The sequence below is a fragment of the Camponotus floridanus genome, unplaced genomic scaffold (assembly GCF_003227725.1).
Source record: "Camponotus floridanus strain SB8 unplaced genomic scaffold, Cflo_v7.5 scaffold156, whole genome shotgun sequence".
NCBI classification, from domain to species: domain Eukaryota; kingdom Metazoa; phylum Arthropoda; class Insecta; order Hymenoptera; family Formicidae; genus Camponotus; species Camponotus floridanus.
Genome location: NW_020229277.1, coordinates 136,676 through 158,656, shown reverse-complemented (window position 1 = coordinate 158,656; position 21,981 = coordinate 136,676). Strand labels below are relative to the sequence as shown.

At 28.9% G+C, this 21,981-nt stretch overlaps 1 protein-coding gene across 2 annotated transcripts; it reads left to right on the top strand.

The window, feature by feature from the left end:
- The first annotated feature begins 10,862 nt into the window (after positions 1 to 10,862).
- On the top strand, positions 10,863 to 21,239 carry LOC105254153 (solute carrier family 41 member 3). Of its 2 annotated transcripts, none has more exons than XM_011262658.3 (9): positions 10,863 to 11,225; positions 13,559 to 13,645; positions 14,385 to 14,654; positions 16,909 to 17,177; positions 18,037 to 18,361; positions 19,028 to 19,322; positions 19,621 to 19,826; positions 20,249 to 20,397; positions 20,480 to 21,239. In XM_011262658.3, the coding sequence occupies exons 3-9, from the start codon at positions 14,387 to 14,389 to the stop codon at positions 20,663 to 20,665; spliced, it is 1,698 nt and encodes a 565-aa protein (XP_011260960.1). In that variant the 5' UTR covers positions 10,863 to 11,225; positions 13,559 to 13,645; positions 14,385 to 14,386; the 3' UTR covers positions 20,666 to 21,239. The 2 variants fall into 2 exon arrangements, with proteins under 2 accessions (XP_011260960.1, XP_011260959.1); XM_011262657.3 differs by having other exon boundaries at positions 10,863 to 11,238.
- Positions 21,240 to 21,981: the final 742 nt, after the last annotated feature.

Sequence of the window (21,981 nt, the reverse complement as noted above, 5' to 3'; positions counted from 1 at the left end):
ATATAAAAAAATATAAAAAAACCACGCTCGTATTTCAATTTTATTCAATCATTATATTCCGAATTTATTGTTGAATTTATTGTTGAACGAGCTTGACACATGTCTTGGACAATAAAATATCGGGTAAGCATAGGAGATGTAACATTTCGTAAGCGCTGTTTCGCGATCCATCGAACGAACCCTTCGATATAATGCAAAAAAAAAGTGCGAGAAAAAAGAGCGAGAAACAGGGAATTGTTCCAGAAACCCTTTCACGGCTTTTCAGCTTGCGCCGCGAATCACAGAAACGTTTCCAGTCGAGCGCTTCCACGAAAAGGGTAAAAGCGGAGAATCCGCGAAACAGGAATCGAAAAACGGCGAAGGGTTGAAAACGGGAGCATTGTGCCGGCCTCTGTTCATGTGCACTATCGGAAGAAAGATTAAATCCTGGCACACAACCCTTTATTTATTTAGCGCCCTCCACGCGCCGGGTGCGTGCGCGTTTTCCCCATTTTGACGGATTTCACCCCAAATTTTCAGCTGGCACATCTCCCTTTCTCCTCTCTCTAGCCGATTTACACAATATTTTGGAAATCCTTTATAAGATTTCGCTTCTATCGTTCTCTCTCTTTCTCTTTCTCTCTTTTCCCTTACTATCGTCGGCTTAACTCGCTATTGTTGGATCTCGACGGCCCCTATCGCGATGACCGACGACGCCAGATGGGTAAAGCGCATCGATCGTAAAGAATCGGCGCAAAAAAAAGTTTGTAAAACACCGCGGAATTCGTGAAATTAGGGTTGACGCCATATGAGAGAAATGTGAAAATATGGAAGGAGAGAAAATCCCTGTGTGACACGTGTCGCGTTTTTTCATTCCTTTTTAAGGCGCTGGGGAAAGATGTGGGACAATAGTGAGAGAGTTACACTTTGAAGAACTGAAAGAACAAAGAATTGAAATTTGTTTGAGATTTCATTGTGCGAGAATATATGCTTCCAAGTATTTCGAACAGATTTCTTTATCAATAATCTGAGATATCAAAGGAGATTTTTTTTAATCAATTTAATTTAAAGTACCGGATGTCCTTTAATCTTACCTGAATCTTAATTTGATTATGATAGAAGATAAAGCGATCGATTGTTTTCTAAAAAAATAATTAATCTTTAATAAATAATTAACAAAAATTTGTATTAGTTCATTTTTAATGCAAATATAACATTGCATCTTTGATCAAAATTGCTAATTAAGATTAAAATTTACGTTAAGTTGGTGTTAAAATTAATGTGATTTTATATACACAAATATATATATATATATATATATATATATATAATAATTAATTTATCTCTAAAAGAGATAATTATTAGTCATCGATACATTTCTATCAAAGTATAAGTAAATCATTTTATCTATACTTTCTCTCATAGAAATGTATTGATGATTAATATATTATATAATTAATATATATATATATATATATATATATATATATATATATTGTGTATCACGATTTTATCTATATTATCTATTTAAAAAATGTGGCAAAAGAGCAAGAAGATGAAACAAATAAATAACATAAATTTTCACTAGAGTTATACAGTAATCGTTGTTAGCATATCAATATTAATAACCATTATGGAGCGACACCTAGTTGAAAAAAAATTATACGCGTATTTACAATATTTATTATTTCCTTTTTTTCAGTCATCTGCATTTTTCTTTTTACACATAAGACAATGCTTGACAATTAACCGGTCATTCTTATGAATAGTTCGAAGAATCCCAGGTTGCATTTACGTTCAACAATCGCGAGACAATAATAGCCTTGGAAACATTACACAAGCGACATTCATACGCGTACAGAATATATAGACTATTAAGAAAAGAAAAAAAATGTTTAATATTTTTTAAGATATAGCATACTTTTAAATTTTAAGTTAAACGAGTCCCTTAGCTCTCTATTCCACATATTTTTCTAAATAATTATAATTCTTTTCTTTTTTTACAGACAGCGATTTTTATTTAAATAAGAAGTTAATCGCAAGAGATATTGAAATAACAATTGCACAAAAATTCTCTTTAAGCGAATGAAATATATTATATAAGAAAAAAAAATCTATTAGCAACAATCTATTTCAATGAACGATACATGAATCTTGACCCGATTAATTTCCTTCGTACACTCAGTATAGACGCTGATATTATAACAATGTCCGAACTGACGCAACTGCGGAATGTCAATCCTCAGGAATCGCGTGGCTACCTCAGCAATGAATTTTTACAAAGTCATACGTTTTTATTTAGACATTTGCAGAGACGCGGAGCATTCGCGTGGAAGAAAATGTCGTGGTTATCGCGACATTTATCAAGAATGACCTTGCGCGACAATAATGACCAAGGTCCGCGTCGCGCAAGAGAAAATTCAGTTCCTATTACATTGTAAACGGCTAGGTTCCTAAATTGAGCTTTACCGAGCGACACGTCAGGTTAGTCCGATCGGAATAGATTTGTTACGTCGAACAAAGCTGGTTCCGATGGAATTGGACCAACCGTATCGTATTCGCGCGCGCACATCGATGTATGTATAATTTAATCGATAAATGAAAGAAGAGCCTCTTTAAACATATACATAGAACATATACATATGCATAGAATCGCTGTTTTATGTAATAATTATATAAAAAAGATTATATCGCTTCATATTAAAAAGAAATATAAATCTAATTTTCTTGTCTCGTCTAAATATTATGCTTGTTTTTCTAATGTAAAATATTACTGAAGAGGAAGTACGTATTAGCATCATTAAAAATGATAAATGTTTACTTTACATCATACAGCTCGGAAAATTTTTATTTTTACATATGTTGTAGATGATACATTTCTAAGTAATACACTTTGGAATATGTCCTCCACAACATATCTGAAAATTAAAATTTTTCGAGCTGTGTGACGTAAAGTAAACATTTATTTTAATAAATATCTATTAAAAGCAAATATATGACTTTTACATCTTATTAATTGTCTCCTTTTTTTCGGAAGAAATATTTCATGTTTTTTATTTTTTATAATTTTTTTTCTTTACACGAGCTCTTCTTTTGCTTATCAAATCGGCAACAAATGTAATCGTCCGTGTGTGCGCGACGTTGTAAAATTAAATATTTTTTAGAGTTAGACTAAGTACTTTAAGAGAACGACGTAGAATTAAGATACGTAATACGTAACGCATGTAGATGTACAATGTGTAAGTTTCGAGGATAATCAAAATTAGTGATTAAATCGATAGAGCGATTCCGCAAGAAGCCGACAAAGGGTGATAGGTATTTAAATTAATACGATCGGTAAGCACCAGCGATTCAGGGTCCCCTAGTTACTTCTTTCCTCGACCGATGACGAGAATAGCATAATTAAATCTTATCTACTGGAACAAGAAAAAGTACAAGACATCGGGTCGACATGACGAATTATTAAATATATATTTACCAAAGTGTGCATTAGAATATATACATAATAAACGACTAACGATAAATGTCACCGTAACTTTCGATTATTTTACAGACGACTGTGTTGCGAGATGTGCGCAGTGTAACATTATCGAGTGCAAGTTTTTATCGAAAAGCGAAAGACTGTAATCGCTTAATAAACATTATAACGAATTTAATTTATAATTTCCGCCTTATTTTTCGATCGTAGAGCCTTTCTTTTTGACTGATTATGAAAGAATATAAATATTCATTGGAGATAAATACCTAATACACAACTGTGCACACAAACGCGTGACGAATATTAATTAAGTTAGAGGACAGATGTCATGGCGTTTTAACGAAATTGTTAATTATTAAGACGGCACATTTCATTTTTAGATTTTACGGATTTATTATCTTTCAATAATAATAATTTTGTAACAAAATATCAGAGAGATAATTATTTTGATTCTAATGTCGCTTAATAATACCTACTATTTTTGCGGGGAAAGGTCGGATTGAATAATTAATGGGTCCTATTGTATATTTTTGCCAAAGTTCTTCTCGAAGACGAATTACTTTTCAAATACTCTGCCAACGTTTTAGAACGATAAGATTCACGAATCGTATATCGTACATTAGCTTTCGTACGTAACACGAGAGTTTCGTACAAAGGTATCGATCGATTCATTTACGGTAATCGCTACCCCTTACCACCTTAAGTGTGACGGTAATTTAAGAGAACAACAGCAAAACGAATGTTCCTATTATAATGCTTTCATCTATTGTATTTATAGATATTTATGCGATAGTAATTATATATATAGTCTTTATACCATACTCTCTCTATAACGTTTTTGTTTTTAGTACTTTCAACAAATGACGAACGGCATTAGTTATGCATACATGGTAAATTTAGTACGATTTAACGAAGATCAAAAATTGTGTATCTATATTTATGATATATATACATACACATATAAAATATATATATGTATATATATATATAGTGTGGCTCTACATAGGCTCTATAATCTAATCTTGACATAAAATGAAAGTTTCTTGATATCTATAAAATTAGAGATCAAAACGATTAAAATTGATTGATTGCATTCTTGAAATATTAAACTGTTAATGTTTATGTGAGTCACTCTGTATATGTATATATAGTATATCAATATATATATATATATATATAAAGAACTGAGAGATTAATATAATGTGTGTATGATTAAATTAATTAGTATGAGAAACTATTGCGAGAAAGCACTCGTCTTCTGTAACTTATTTGTGTAAAAGACACTGTATCAAAATTATCTGAAATCTTAACTTATCTTGCTACAAACGCGCGCGCACACATATTTTTTGATATTAACGTACATATATGTTATTTCGAATAAAAAAATCTAAAATCAAGTCGTGATATACATATATAAAAAAAGAATTTGATACGTAAATTTAATACATGAAATTTAATACAAAAATTGATTGGTCTCTTTTACACAAATTAGATATGTGATATGGACGAAGAGTGTGCTGTGCTTCGGTGTCAAAAAAGTATTTTTACCCTTGACCGAAAGATATTTTTGAAATTCACGTACAATCGTGACGATGATTTGTCGTAGAGATAATTTTTTCTTTCACATATATAGATATATATATATCTTTCCTCTGTGTGCGATACTTTTTTTGTTTCGAAGAAGCCGTTGGTGTGATTGCCAACGAGCGACTGAGGGTACAAAGTGTATGAGAAAGGAAAGAAGGTAGGAAGAAATTGAAAATCAAAATATTCGGAATCAAAATTACATTGTAAGTTCATAGGGATTATATTGTTCGTCGATAAATATTATTTGTTAGCCAAGAATAGTTGGACACGTCCAATAATATAATCTAACAAACACTAAGCTCTTGTTGTTCTTTCTACCTACCAATTACTATTCTTTATCTCTTTACAGATTTAAAAATAATTCCGAAATATTTCGATTAAAAATCATACAAAGACAAAATAGAAAGTGCAACAACAAAAATGTAGAAAATGATGATTAAAAATATAAAATATGTAAGTATTTACATAATTATATAACTTTGATAAATTGAATTTAGGTGAACGTATTTCAGAGATGAAAAAGTTTCATTATTAATTAATTTATCATATTAATTTATTTAACCTAAATGATATGATATGTGTGAACAGAGTTATCGAAGAAAAGGCAGTTTTATATAGCAGAGTAGGAAAATATTGATAAAAATTGTGATAAATCACATGTCTGATAAAACTAACATAACAAGTGGCAATTGACGAGAGAAGCTGAATCGTTGAATTAGTTGCATCATAATTACAATCGATCCTTACTATTCGCACATCGTATACAATTGATAAAGAAATCCCCCGGTATAACATAATCTTGTCTACATATCTGTGACGTTATTTCTCATATGTCTGGAAATTATTTTGATATTTGCGATACGCGCGCGATAGGACAATCTTGTGTTTTACGTAAGAAATACAAGAACGTGTTAACACACATATTTTTTTCTTTCATAGAAAATAAGCACTCTGAAGAGATTTTCAAGATATCATAATAGTTGAAACTTCATTCATAATAGTTGAAACTTTTGATCTCGCCTCGCGAAAATCAATTGTAACATGCTGAATAAAGCGACTATTAAAATTTTCTTGTGCAATAGAAAAAACTGCATGATAAAATCAAAGTGCACTCTTATCGGAGCATATCCCCTGCACATTTCAGCCTAAGCATCTTATCGATAGCGCAATGAGACGTGAAGAATTCCGATTCTCTGCGATTGAAAATATGCACGATACATCAAATTTTACAAAATACGCTCGTTAAATTTTACAAAAGTCATTCGTTACCGCGAATGGAAAGATAAATGTTTCTTTAAAATTACACTACGTACATACAAGAGGAAATGCAGACACAATAACGTTATATAACATATAGTTGTAGAAACCGATGACATTATTATCCACCAGGTAAAATTATAGAAACAGTGATCGCGCGAAAAATCCGGCGCAAAAACGAGCTATTTATTGTAATTTTTTACCTCGGTTTTTTACTCGATGATTAAGAATAACAAGTACATGCAGTCATCAGTGCAATTGTCGTCTGGTATATTTCCCGGAAAAAAGCACTCGTGCATCACCTCTTTTTCCTCATGTTTAGCACAAGAAAAAAAAAAGAAAAAGAAAATAGAGGAATTTTGCGTCTTATCTCGAGAGTTAGCACAATGATGATCGCGCATATGATATCTAACTATTTATTTGACAGCAACATCTTAATTCGGATTTAATTATTATCAGACGTCGTAACAATGAATTGCAACAAGTGTAGGTCACGCAAAGATTCGATGCTTGCTTAAAAAATTTTATTGCCACGTAATATACTCCGTCATATAATCGGAGACTCAAAAAAATATGGCATATTACTTAAATAATATAATAAAATATATATATCGCGTACATTCTAAAATATTTTTTAGAGACAATGTAAGAGAGAATAATATGCGAATTAATTCTTGTATAAATTAATATTTTTCAAGTCTTATGCAAGTTAATTGAATAATAAATTGAATAATTAAATAATTTTATTTAAAACAAATAAATAATTTATATTAATTATATCATATTTTAAATTCGCCCATTTCGCAACATCGGATTTTAAGTCTAGTTTCTAAAATTGTCACGCTATTTAATAAATATTTATAGAGTACTACACATTAATTTGTAATTTGTCGAGAAACAAATAATTAGCGTAAATAATTAGAGCGTATTTTCGTTATCGATGTATTGTTTAAACATTTTATGCTGAAAGTATCGTGCCTCTCGTTTGCGTTTGCTTGCCACGCCGAATGTTGTGCAATGTAAACAAACTTTACAACTGTTTTATTGCATGCTCTCGTCGGCTGTAAATCCGATGAATACTCGGGGCTCATTTCCCTTCGGTAAGCATGATTATAAAATGCTAATACGCTTGTATGTGAATCGTCATTTGGAATGTAAGCGCGCATTGCAAAATTCTTGATGAAACTAGTTTAACTTCGATTTTCGTGGAAAAATATTTGAAAATTAATATTGCAACGTCTTCTTTTAATTTTCACTAGAATTACAAATACCTTTAGCCTACAGGATCGACATTTTCGTTAAAAACAATTTGTTTCCGCTGAAAACCAGTTACTTAAAAAAAATTCTAATATTTTTTCTTTATAAAACCATAAAAAATACACTATATGAATAAAGTAACTAAATTTTTATTTTTAACACACACACACACACAATTTTAACATATATAAAATTCCAATTATAATATATATTAAAAAATAATAAGTTAGTTTATCTATTTAATAATTATTTTAAAACATAATTTACAGGGCGCATTAGATATTATTAGACACAGTATATTTTAATATTCAATTATATTAATATTCAGTATATATTAATATTCATTATCGAGTCAGTTAAACAGTAATTTTTTCTATTTTAGAAATAAAAAAGATATAATTGAACATTTTTTTCTCTGTCTCTCTTTTTCTCTCTTTCTCTCTTAATCACTCAGATATCGTGATAAGTAATCAACTTAAATCCACATTTATTATTGTTGACTTGTTTACGAACGTCGAAATATTTCTATAACGTCACTAAACGTAATGTCGCCAGTCATTGATGATGATCCGTGAGTTCTCGAGTCTCGTGCCATTTTAACCTCTTTTTAATCTTTGTACTTAGCAAGAAAAAAAAATATTCTTTGCAGAATAAATTCTTTAAATTGATATCGAAACTATGATACATGTCGTAATTGCAATCAGAGATTGATATCTGTATAATCTCGGTGAGTGAACTCGTTACTCCACATTCATTTATCATGACAAGTTGCAAAACTCAATTTGAAAAATTGCTTATAAAAAAATTCTTCTCTACGATATTTCATAATATTATTAATGGCTAAAACCGCGATAAATCGCGATAAGAATAATACCGAGTTGATAATAATAATAGTTTCAAGAATTTTAGTTAATTCGATAGGATCGCATACATTATCGATAAAATTAATTTTTCAATCATTCTTCAAATTAATTTTTTCAATAATTAAAATACCGAAACACGCACATACACATGTCTATGCTGTTGACGTGGCATGGAAAAACTTTAACATTTTCAATGTTAACATTTACATTGATTTTTATCATATAATCGTTGAATATTTACTTTCGAATGTATAACTATGTATACTATGTCGAATGTATACATTTCATCACGTGTATACACATCCATATCATGTAATTAATCTAGTAGATAAGTTGAAATTCGTGGGAATAATAAGTGAAATATCTAATATATAGTCAGTTATCGGTGACAATCAGTTCACATTGTATTTCGCGAACTACATCGAATTACGCATGTTTATCACTGAACACGTTCTCAAAGAGTGCAGTTAATAACACTTATTAAGAAAAATCCCTATTTTATCAAATGCTAACAATAAGTATGCATCTTACAGACAAGATTATCATCTAAATGCTAAACTCTTCCAAATATTCATAACATACGTGAATAATTTATACATTTATATCTTAGACAATTTTTATACAATCTATTATTTTCCGATATATTTAAAACACGAAAATATTTTATAACAGAAACAAATCACTTAAAATTATTATGTAAATATTACTATTATTTTATGTTATCATACATACATTGATAGAATTTATATGTATATAACGCTTAATAATAATAATAATAGTGTAAGAAAAAATATAAGATTGCATGATTTATGTTACAGGCGAAAATCGGCCTATTTTAGCTTTTTATTTTAGTTGCTTATTCGCATATTTTTAATAAGAAAAAGTAAATTATTTTTCTTACATGTTCTATTATGTTTTCTAAATAAAAAGTTTTATTAAAAATTATCTATTGAATTTTAACAAAAATAAAAAAATATAAAATTATACAATGATCAAGAATTACAAATGACGTGCTAATATTTTGCGAAGTATTATTTACAAATTTACTATAGCACATTTTTTTTCATATTTGCGTTTTCTTTCTTATATTTTCTCATTTGATCTCGTTCGAGATATGTGAGCGTCAATCATGTCAGTCTATACCGAGATATAATTAATCATTAATATCCGCTCGAGCCGAGGTAACATCATTGTTCTCAAGTGAAATATGTAATCGACGGTTTAAAATTATGCTTAAAAAAATATATGATAAACCTTGCGAATAATAAGCGTCCGTTTTCATGCCGGACACGGTATTTCCCCACCTTTGACGGTCACAAAATAATGTGAATCCCAACGAATGTAAGGTCACGTTTGCGTGCACGGGATGTCGATCGTGTAGTCGATGAGGTGGGCAATACAATATTCATGGGTTACGTATGCGAAAGGACAACTCGTATATTCGTTAGATTAATGAACGAATTAAAGTTAGCATAAAATTGTACGTATCGTACAAGGTATCGTGTACAAATCGATTCGTGACTCATTCTTGAAGGCATATTGACGTTTTCTCCAAGCAAGTACTTTAAAACTTAACAATTCGATGACGCAAACAGCATGGCATTGCTTACGTCGTACGTTAAGTGATAATATTAATGCCGGTATTAATAACAGTTCAATAGAAATCACTATCGATTGTTAAATATAATAGACACACACATAATATGTTTAAAGGCAACTCAAAACTTAATTGTTTTGATTGAGTTAAAAGTCCAGAGGGTTTTTTCTCTAAAACATCTTAAGAGTTCTTAAACGAGAATATTAACAAAAAATGTGAAGATCTCACGTAATTCTATTTAGAAAACTTAGCAAACAATTTGCATTAAATGATTCATTATTAGTGTAAATTTTCCTTTTTTTTATCGATTATTATTATATATATAGATATAAAATTTCATATTATTTATCGACGAAGAAAATTCACAAGCGATCACAATCGCTAGTCTTTCGAATTTTGTGAGTATATTTGATTAATAAATTTTCTCTATTTATTGATAATGTATATTAATTTGATTTTATACTCAATTAAATCCTATTTTAATAGAATGTAAATTTTCTCTATTTATTGATAACGTATATATGTATATATACATATATATATATATATATATATATATATATATTTTTTTTCTCTATTTATTGATAATTAATTTTATTTTACTCAATTAAATCCTATTTTAATAGAATACTAATTTTTTTCACTAACATAAATTCCGTAATTCTCAATGACACTTCTTTCAAACTTGATCATGAAGATTCCCTATCCCAAGAAAATGGGGGAATCTAATTAATTTTCGAAGCACTTGCTAATCGATCTCAGCGATTCACCTCAGGATCTAGCTCCCACCTACTACCGGCGAGATAGCGCACGTGAGGTAGGCACACGAACGCTCAACAAGAACAAGGAGGAGTACTGACAATCGAGCTACGGCTTCCTTTTATCAGTCAAGCCGAACCGTGCGTGGCACGCGGACATTTCCGTGCGCTCTGAAGAACGGAAAAGGGAAACCCGGTTTTCTTCTCATCTGACATATAGAGTGTACAATATTTAATAACGCTGGAAATCCCGAAGTGCTTGAACTCATTGTGGGTGGTTTTACGCGAGTCGCGGAAAAGGGTGCCCGCTAAACTTTGGAGTTATAGAGCATTCAAGAGGAAATTGGGACCGGAATCGGTGCTAGTACCGTCCTCATCGTCATTTCTGACGGATTCTCCAGGAACAAGTATTCCATCAATTAAATTCGACACGCTGGCGCAAATTCAATGTAAGCTTTCTATGTGAGTATCGATACGTGATATCTGAATAATTTTTTCCTTTCTTTATCAGCAATTGATATAATTTTAAAAATTGTTGCGTGCTTTTAAAATATCAAAAGTCAGATAATTATTCTATAGTTGAGATTTATACTATAATTGAGATTTTTTTATTTATATTTATAGATATTTAATTTAAAAGAGTACAAATTTATTTTGCACGTGATAAGTTTTTATAGATAAAAAATTTAAAAAACAACTTTTTTCATATCTAAACGAATAATTAGATAATAATTATTTTTATTCTTATTATAAAAAGAAATTGTGATTATTGCAATATCATGCACTAAATAATTATTACACCGATCCAGACCACTGATTATAAATATATGTATGTTGAAATAAATAATATTAGCAGTGGCTATCTATCAATATAATCAATTAATTAATTATTACTTATTTATGTAATCGATTATAAGATAATAAAATTATATTTCATTAGCAAGATCTGTGTAATATTAATAACTATGTCATGATTATTATTATTTATTATTTAATATATCTATCAATCAGTTCTTAGATGGCAATTGTAATGAAATTTGATAAATCGATATAAATTATTCGCATAATTTATCTTGGGCGATCCAAGTTGGATTTTTCCGATTTTATCGGATCAAAAACCGCAGAACTTTCCCAGATAAGTGTGGCAAAAAGGTACGCGTGTCCCTTCTCGCACATTCACGCGTAATTCAATTCATGCGACACGTGCGATCAGATTATCGCGACGCGACAGAACTCTAGTTGCCTCTATCAATCCGGTAACGTTCCCGCTGATTTTGCATATTGTGTTACATCAAGGAGCATCAAGTCCACGGGTTAGAGTGATAACTTGTCTAGTCATGATTATTTTAGTCACCCAACAAATAATTGTAAAAAAAATATATTGCTTCGATGTATATTTTTTATTGTTTACATTTACTTCTTCTATGAAAATGTGCCACAATTGGGAATAAAACTTATACATTATAAAATTTAACTTCGTATTAGTTTGGGTTTAATCTTCGATGTAATTCTAATAGAGAATTAGAAATATTAAAGTTTTTTAAAACCGAGCGAAGATAAATCGAAAATTATTCTTTTAATATCTGTTCAAAAAACAAAATATAATATTAATGTAGGATGTTTATATGATCATTCCGTACAAAATTTAAGAACTGACTATACATAATTATTTGTATATGATTATATTTAAATAACAGAAAAACATCTTCTGGGATATTATTTCTTTAATTAAAAAAAAATTTTTTTTAAAATAACTGTTTCTTTTCACAAATTGTTTACCCGTTTCTAGTAATATATATCTTTTCACCTTCTCTTCATATTTTTCTCTAGCAAATATATATAATTCGAATATTGTTTTGAATGTTGTTTTGAACACAAAAGATATATTTTTTTCTTCAAAGAGTTTATCTTTATTTTATAGCACATCAAAATTTCTTAAATATGTTTCAATAAATGGTTCTTATTTAAAAGATTCTAAGTTTTAATATAAATTATTTTAATATAAATATAAACTAGTAGGATCTCTGTTGAATAAATAATTTTTTATTTTTTTAGTAGAGCAAAGTTTTCTGTGATACATATTTTTTTTTGTAGATAGAAAATTGTTAAACAAAGATAAATTAAAATTTTGTAGAAGTTTCAGCAAATAGAACCATGTCACTGATAAGATTGCGACTGATATTATTTGTATGGTCGACTTACGACATGAAGATACACAATCTAAACTGTTAGCATCGATCAGTTAGCATCGATCGCTTCTGGCTAGCAGGCGTTTTTATTGCCCATTATGAATTATGTCCGGCGCCAACGAACAATTAGGTTTATATTAAACAACTATTGATTTTTTTATATATTTTTGTAAGATCTTTGTAACTAAAGTAAAATTCCAATATTTCAGATTTTTTACGTCAATCGAATTCGAAAAACATTTGAATTATTCATATTTTAACTTGAGCTCCTTGATTTGCATATATATGACGTAAATTTGCGTAAATTCCGATTTTCTGATTTTCATTTTTCTTGTTTTCGTACATTACATTCTCATTACTCACTTTTTCTTGATAAGCGCTACGATGTTTTGTATCGGTCAAAAAACACACATAAATGTAATTACAGTAGTTTGGACAGGTGATTTATCGTGCGATAACGATTGTAAAATCGCTAATGTATATATTGCTAAAATAGGTAGTACCAGTTATTTGATTGACCAGTTGTTCGACAATGGCAATAAATAATTTTTTGATTGATCTCTAAATAAATTACCATATTTTCAATTTTTCAGTTCAAAGCTTGCGGAAATTGGCAGATCCGACGTGAAATTATCACAAGTTGATCCTAAAGTGGACAACAATCAACGTTAGCGGATTCGGTATGAGCATATACAATAAAATCTTATTAATATAATATGAAAGCTAAAGACTTATATGAAACAATTTTCACGAAATTATCAAATTTATCAAATTTATTTGATCATATTTTCATCAATGCGTGAGTTTTGCTTACTCTTCATATTTTTCTTTAGTAAAGATTTATAATTTGAATATTGTTTCTCAAATACATTATATAGAAGAATATATTTCTTCTCTCAAATTTTTTTCTCTAATAATTCAGCTTGTATATGTGTGTGTTTTAAACAGAAAGAGAGAGACAGAATTTGATAAGTAATATAATAAGAAATAAATTAGTGTAATCTATTTATTTATAGTTCATAATTTTCTCAAAATTTTCTTGTTGTCATTTCTTATAAAAATTATAATATTAATTTATAGCATCGCATCAAAGGTTTTAATTATCATATTTAAACTTAAATATAACTCGCACAAAGGAGTGTTGTTTTAATATAAAAACGATGCTATATAAATTTCCAATAATAATTAAAAATTAATAGATAATTATTATTTTTAATAGAATTCTTTATAATAAGTAGATATTATTATTTTTAATAACCTTCAACTATTAATTCGACGCTCTTTTCGGAAAAATTATTGCGGTTTCTTTATTTATATAGTCTTCGTTTTTTAAATATTAAACGCATACGCGAACGATCGAAAACTTTTATATTTTGCCTCGCGACGAGGCTTCTATCTAATTGATTCATTGGATTTTAGATATGGTTGCTATTCCGGACTCGCGAACTGATCCGGTATTGTTGAATGGCATAGAAATAACAGTACCGAATAACAACAGTAGCAGCAATAACAATGTAGCAGACGACACCAGAAGAGTCAGGGATCAAGCCTTCACCATACCTCGTATTACAATACCGACCAGTGACGATAATTATACGTTGAAATTCGAAAACATAGACAAAATCAACGACAAGAAACTAAACACGGACAACATCAATGCGGAACCTGTCGTTATGAAAAAAATTGCCGGTAAGAAACCCCAAACTGTGAAATTAGCATAAAAATTCCAATATACAAAGTGCAAAAGTAGATATAGGGATAAAATAATCGCTAATTATATGAAAATTTTACTCACAAAATAAGTAATTTTATGTACTTAGAAAATACAACACGGTTCATTTATTAACTTATCAATTTACACGATCTTCTCGTTAATGCTCTAGTTTTGTTATATGTATTTTATCCGACCTATTTTTTTCTTATCTGTTTAGAATAATCATAAAAATTTAAAGGACAAAAATTACATTAAAAAGTAACGTGCGTTATCAAACCGAGTTATGTAACTCCAAGGGATATAATATATGAAAAACATTTATAAATTTACCACGCAGACAAAACTAATATATAATATTATATAAAAATGCCATAAATCTCACACAAATTTATTTGACAATTTATTTGACAAACGAATTTCCAGATTGCTTTGCACAGTATCAAATGATACTGGGAAATAATAAAATACAATATATGTATGAAAGGATTGTATAAAATTTTTAAAATTAGCGAATATTCCGACAATGTCACCATTGCAAGTTTTCCTACATTACTTTAAAGTAAGTTTTAGCTCTTTTAGAAACGAACAAAGTAATTGTGATAATGATATGTTTGCGGATGTGGTGGGGAAAAAGAAAAACCATTATATATATGCGCAAAGTCGCGCGAATTTGCGCATATGTATAATGGTGATTATAATAATGACACAATACTGTGTGACTCTCCGATTATTTAACGCAACATGAACGCACTGAACGTTCCATGACCATCAAAATTCAAAATACTATAAATTCGCAACGGTATATAATCTCGGTACAGAGAAAAAACTTGATCATTTCGTGCCTTTGCGGAATACAAGTGTGTTTATACGGAGAAGATACGGAAACGTTGAACGCTACCAGAAGATTATTTATTCGTGTACTAGTGAGCTTGTTTCCCTTTTTTAGATTTTATATGAATCAATCAAAAGTGAAAAAACTTGTTAAAAACGAAATTTAAGAAACCTACGAAAAAATGGCTAATTATGTGTGTATGATCGGATCAAAAAATTATTAATAGAATATCAATAAGTTTCTAATCAAATTTTTGCTTTTTAATTTCTCCATTTTAGCAAAGTTATATAATATATTTGGCCTTTAAATATCGAGACCAACAATATCAAGTTTAATCGATGAATTATCATCATATTTCTTGTATAGTTCGAATATACACGCAAAAAAATATAAGACTAACCATTTTCCATAATTTTTTAAATATTGAATACAATTTTAATTTCACATTGCTCCACTACATCATAATTTCGAGAAATTTGTAATTAAAGTTAAAAAGGCTTTATTTTAATATTATTTTAATATTATTTTTTCATATTATAACTATATGTTACGTGACTATTTATTACATCTATAGCATGTGTTGATAAAATTGTATAGCAATCAAAATTATATTATTAGCATTTCCAATTTTCAAAAAAAATTTATTGTGTCGGTATTCAATTAGTATATATAATATTTAAAATAATGATGGTTATTTCAAATTCTAAAACATTAAAAATAACGAAAATTCAACTTGCAGTGAAAATATAAAAATATTAATATCTAAAAAGAATTTAAAAAAAGAGTAACGCTTGTTTTTTTGTAAAACTGTATTTTTTAAAAAAAGAAAAACAATTTTCCATTTATATCTTCTAAGTTTCTAATTTCCTAATCTTTTAATTTTCTATTTATATATCTTTAGAAATAAATAGATTGTCTTTATTATAGATACAAAAACACAGTTTGTAATTTTTAGAAAGTAATCACTATTTTAATATAATAAAAAAATCTAAATTTTTTATATTTTTAATTTATCTTTTTCGAAAATAATTTAATGAAATTTAAAGATTAATAAAATTTTTGCGATTAAAATGATATCAATATAATTCGAATATAACATGACATAATTCAAAAAATTATTATCGATTAGATGTATAAAAATTAGATGTATAAAAATTTTTGTTCAATCATGTCGCGTCTTGATGTAATTTATCGCAAAAATAATTAATTACAAATTAATTAATCTATATAAAACTTTCTACAAAAAATTAAATATTTTTAAAATTTGTCCGCGTATTCGAAAAAATAGTTTATCTTGTATTAAACTATGTTACTTAGAAAATACAGATATAATAAATTTTATTTGAATATTCCTGACCTATTAGATAAGAAACTATGTATTAATGCTTACTTGATAGCGGGTTTGAAGACAACCAACGGCCAAAAGGATAAGAAAGACATGTCTGGCGGTGGTGGATCTCTTTCCAGTGGTAGCTCCATAGTAACAATCTCGTCAGTCGCCATTTCGGATCCTGATCCGGACTATCGTGCCGACCCAAATGAACATGGAGACAAAAGAAATATCAGGAATGAAAAATGGTATCACACAATTGTTCAAGTATCAGTACCTTTTCTTATCGCTGGTATGGGCACTATCGGAGCAGGCCGTGTTCTCACTACCGCAAAGGTAAGGGATTTTTAACAAAGAAATTCGAACAATTTATTTTGTTTCTCAGACTGTCTTCTTATCAGGATAAGGTATTTGTCATTGTCCAAAGATAAAAAAATAACTATTATTAGCAAGGAAAAAAAATGTCGAAGCCAATTTCTCTCTGAATGTTTATCGGATCCGATACATTTATCGATCGCAAACCAGGATATCTTGTATCATTCTTTACTTGTGATTATAAACATCTTGAGTATCCACATTTTTAAGTAGATTTCAGACAAAGACTTTTAAAACGAGTTAGTTAAAAAAATAAAAAAATAAAAAAATTGAACATTTCGATTAACTAGAGTGAAATAATAATATTAAATAGTATTAAATTAATAATAGTAATAAATATACATTAATTTTTTCATAAGTTCTCTCTCTCTCTCTCTCTCTCTCTCTCTCTCTCTTTTTTCGTCAATAATATATATTTAAAGATAAAAATAAATTTATGCTAATAAAAATTGCAATTTTCTGGGATATAATTCAATAACAGATTCTTATTACATTTTAAATCCGTCTTAAGTAAACATTTTTAGGATTTTTATTTGATTAATACAATATTTAATTTCAAGCATAAGAAATATGTTTAAAAATAATTTCTTCTCGCCAATTTTATTTTCAAAAATTAATACTAAAAAGTCAAGGCATTTTTCATTGCTTTTATGTTTATATGATCACAAAAAATATGCGATATTTATAATAATTATCATTATTGTTTATTATTTACAATCTTATCATAATGCGTATATGTGTCTAACACAATCCATGCGATAAAAAACATATATATCACATATATATCATTATTTTAATTTCTGTATATATTTGATTCCAGAACTTGTCCGCATTTACGGAAGTCCCTCAATTGTTAATTTTGACTACGGCGTTGCAAGGTCTAAAGGGTAATCTTGATATGTGTTTGGCGTCGCGTTTATGCACTCAAGCGAATTTAGGCAACATGAAGGGTCGACGAGAGATCATCAAGATGATCATCGGTAACATCGCCTTGGTGCAGATCCAAGCGATAGTCGCGGCTCTATGCCTATCGGTATTTGGAATGGGAGTAGGCGCGATCAATGGAAACGGCTTCGTCTGGAATCACGCGTTATTGTTGGCGGTTTCGTGCATGTGCACAGCAACAAGTTCCTGCTTTATCTTAGGTAAACCATCCTCTCGTCGGTGTGCTTATTAAACATTGATTAATGAACCGCCGCTTACGCGCTTGCTCCCATGAATCGACACTTGTGTAAGGTAATCTATTCGCCATTTATCAGCAATTAGCATTAATAATGATTGCTATCGCAGTTCAGTTTTCACGCATTACACTAACAGATTATTTTTTCTTATGCACAGATACTCTTTTTATGCATATCGTTTGTCATAAAGATCTTTTTTTTTTATTCTTTTGTTAATGCGTGAATATTTTTCAAATATATCACAAATCTATATCACATATCAAATATTTCACAAATCTTCGATCTAGCAAAATATTATGTGTAATTTATGTACTCACATTCTAAATTCAAATCATAATTCGTGCCATTTGTTATTGACATTTCATATTTTTCTCCGTGCATAATAATCCTGACAATTTTTATAATGTAAATATGTTTATTCTTTTTGTAACAGTTTCATAATTTTTTAAAATTATTCCTCTTTATAACTCTTCCTTTCTTGTAATTTTTTTCCATTAATTTCCAAATTATTACATTTGGTATTCGTTATAATAAAATCTAAATCCATGTATCTTCCTTAGGTAGATGCAATAGAGTACATTGATAAATCGAGGTCCAAATTATTGATAAAATTTTTCTTTACCTTTATAGATTTCGTCATGATTGCCGTAATCATGATATCCCATCGATTCAAGATGAATCCAGACAATTTAGCAACTCCTTTGGCTGCATCTATCGGTGATGTTGTATCCATTAGCATCCTCTCATTCATAGCCTCGGAATTCTTCCTCAGACTAAATGCCGAAATATGGGTATTGTACATCGTCCTTGGGTTTTTTCTTGTGCTCTTACCACTTTGGATCCTGATCGTATTAAAGAATAAATATACGAGCAGTGTATTGAAGTCTGGCTGGGTTCCTATTCTATCTGCTCTTCTGATCAGTGGGTTAGTCTAAAGTGACATGTTACATACTAGACACATATACATCTTCGTTTTTTTGAATAATTTCATCTGAATATGACCAAGTTTATGCGTAACATATTAAAGAAAATAAATATTCGGATGATAAATATTCAATCTTCTTTCATGATTAACTGATTATTAATTTTATTATATAAATCATTTTTTAAATTTTATATTGCTCATATTTTAATTTGCGTAATTATGTTAATAATTAATTATGTAATTCGATTATTATAATGTGTTTTTATTTTATTTAATTATATTTTTATTTCATCTTTAGCGGAGGTGGATTAGTTCTTGAAAGAATGGTTGAGTCTTTTGAAGGATTTGAAGTTTTCCAACCAGTTATTAATGGAATTGGCGGCAATTTAGTATCGGTGCAAGCGTCTCGAATGTCAACTATGTTACATCAGTCTTCCATCATGGGAATTTTACCGCCACACGGAAAAATTTGGGTGTTTCCGTGGACAGCACTCTTCGTAGGATGTATGTATAATTCTATATAAAAGGATATAATCTGGTATACATTCTTTAGCGCGATTTTTTTATTTCTTTTTCACACGAAAATATTCTGTTTTTGAAAACTCTAAATTTTGATAAAATTTAAAATTATTTAAAATTATTATACACTGATTATACTATTTTTTTCTATAATTTTTCATAACTTTTTCATATATATATTATTTATATTTTCTATATATAAATATATTTTCTTTCTTTATATATTATTATTTATATTTTCTATATATTTTTTCTTTCTTTTATCCTTTTTTATATATATTTATCTTTCTTTTTTATTCAGAGAAATCAACATTTTTGAATAAAACTCTTTCAAGAAATTTTCCATGCTTGAATTTTCTAAGCAGGAATTTCCCGTACAATATTTGACATATTTTTCTTCCTTACAGCGCCATATGCGACAACCGCTAGATTACTCGTTGCAATGGCAATTCCTGGTCAATTGATTTTCGTCTTTATCGCTGACGTATTAAACCCGGGCAATTGTACTTTATATGCGTATTTCGTAATCTCCTACATAGTCGTTTCCGTGTTACAAGTAAGTTACGCAATGTTCTTATTTAGTCTCTATTTTGAATAACAAGTAAGGATAAAATAATAAAATTTCTTTATTTTTTCAGGTATTGTTATTGTTATACGTCGCGCACATAATTATTCACGCAATGTGGAGGTATAAAATCGATCCTGATAACTCGGCGATCCCCTATTTAACGGCATTAGGTGATCTTAGTGGATCATTACTCCTAGCGTTAGCCTTCTTCGTCGTATACTCGATAATACATCAACCATATTGTATTGAGAAATGACTTTGTGACGAAACATAAAATCCGATTTAGAATCAAAGTAGATATAAATACAGCGCGCAAAGAATTTTTAACGATAATAAAATTTGTCATGTGAGATGTTAAAATCGTTGATTGAATGCTTGAGCCATGAAAACAATTCAAATGCGCTGTCATGGTGGCATTTATTCAAAGTGATTTGCAAAATTGAATTAAAAATAATGGCCAAATAATACTAAAAAATAGTACAAAATACTCAGATTATACAAATATATTTATGTTATTAATTTCAAAAAAAAGAGAGAGAGCTGTTAATTAAATTTGTGTTCGCATAAATATATGATCTGCGATTGACGAGATAAGAAGTCATTCGAAAGCCAAATTGATCAGCCAACAAGAATGATAATTTTTTATTCATTAATAAAACTATAATTATTAAAAACAAGATTTTTCAATATATTACGTGTATTTTCTTTTTTTGCACAAGGTAAAGAAAGGTACAGATTTTTTGCAAATCGACAGAAGCCTAATCAAATTCAAAGCAAATAGAAATTCAAAGAAACTTTAGAAGGCATTTTAAAATATTTAAAGAGATTTAATAAAAACACTTAAAAAGAGATTTAAAAATATTTATAAAAAATTTAGGAAGACATTTAGAAACATTTTAAATTTCTGAAATATGCTTTAAAAATTCAAGAGACATAATACATTTTTAAAATCGAGTTAAACATCTTTTGTATTTTAGATATATGTATATTTAAATAAAATTGAATTAAATAAAACTTGCGTTGCTTGACAAGAATTAAACGTCAGACTTAGAATGGAAGGTCGCACTGTGATGTGTTTTAATTCTAAGCAATAATGATCATAATTTATATAAAACAGTGGCCATGAAGTATTATGAAACTGTATATCGTTGTCAAGGATTTCATGTCGTCCATTTTAAGAGATATATTGCAAGATATAAGACATTATTTAACTATGTAATCATATAACTGCAACGCAATTGCAATTCAATTAAAACAGTGGCATAATTTAACTACCTACTATTAAAACAAATGATAACTATCAGTCCTCATCACTGCCTTATATCTCATTTAATTACGCAATATATCTTCAGGACACACGTTACCTAACGCTTGGACAACGCCGAGTAATTAGACTGCATCTATTACTTGTTTTTGAACACAAGCGAGAAATTCACATATTTCGAATATTCATTCTTAATCCGTTAATAACCGAAAAGAAATATTCCACACTGCTTAGCAAAATTTCTTTTACTAGAATTATAATTTAATACTTTAAAATTCATTAATATAATTTTGTTAAAATCTCTATTT

Bases quoted from the DNA above. Each gene is read 5' to 3' on its own strand.
- LOC105254153 (XM_011262658.3), top strand. From the start codon at position 14,387: ATGGTTGCTATTCCGGACTCGCGAACTGATCCGGTATTGTTGAATGGC. The intron at 14,655-16,908 runs GTAAGAAACCCC...CTTACTTGATAG, and splicing joins CGTTATGAAAAAAATTGCCG to CGGGTTTGAAGACAACCAAC. The intron at 19,827-20,248 runs GTATGTATAATT...TCTTCCTTACAG, and splicing joins GACAGCACTCTTCGTAGGAT to CGCCATATGCGACAACCGCT.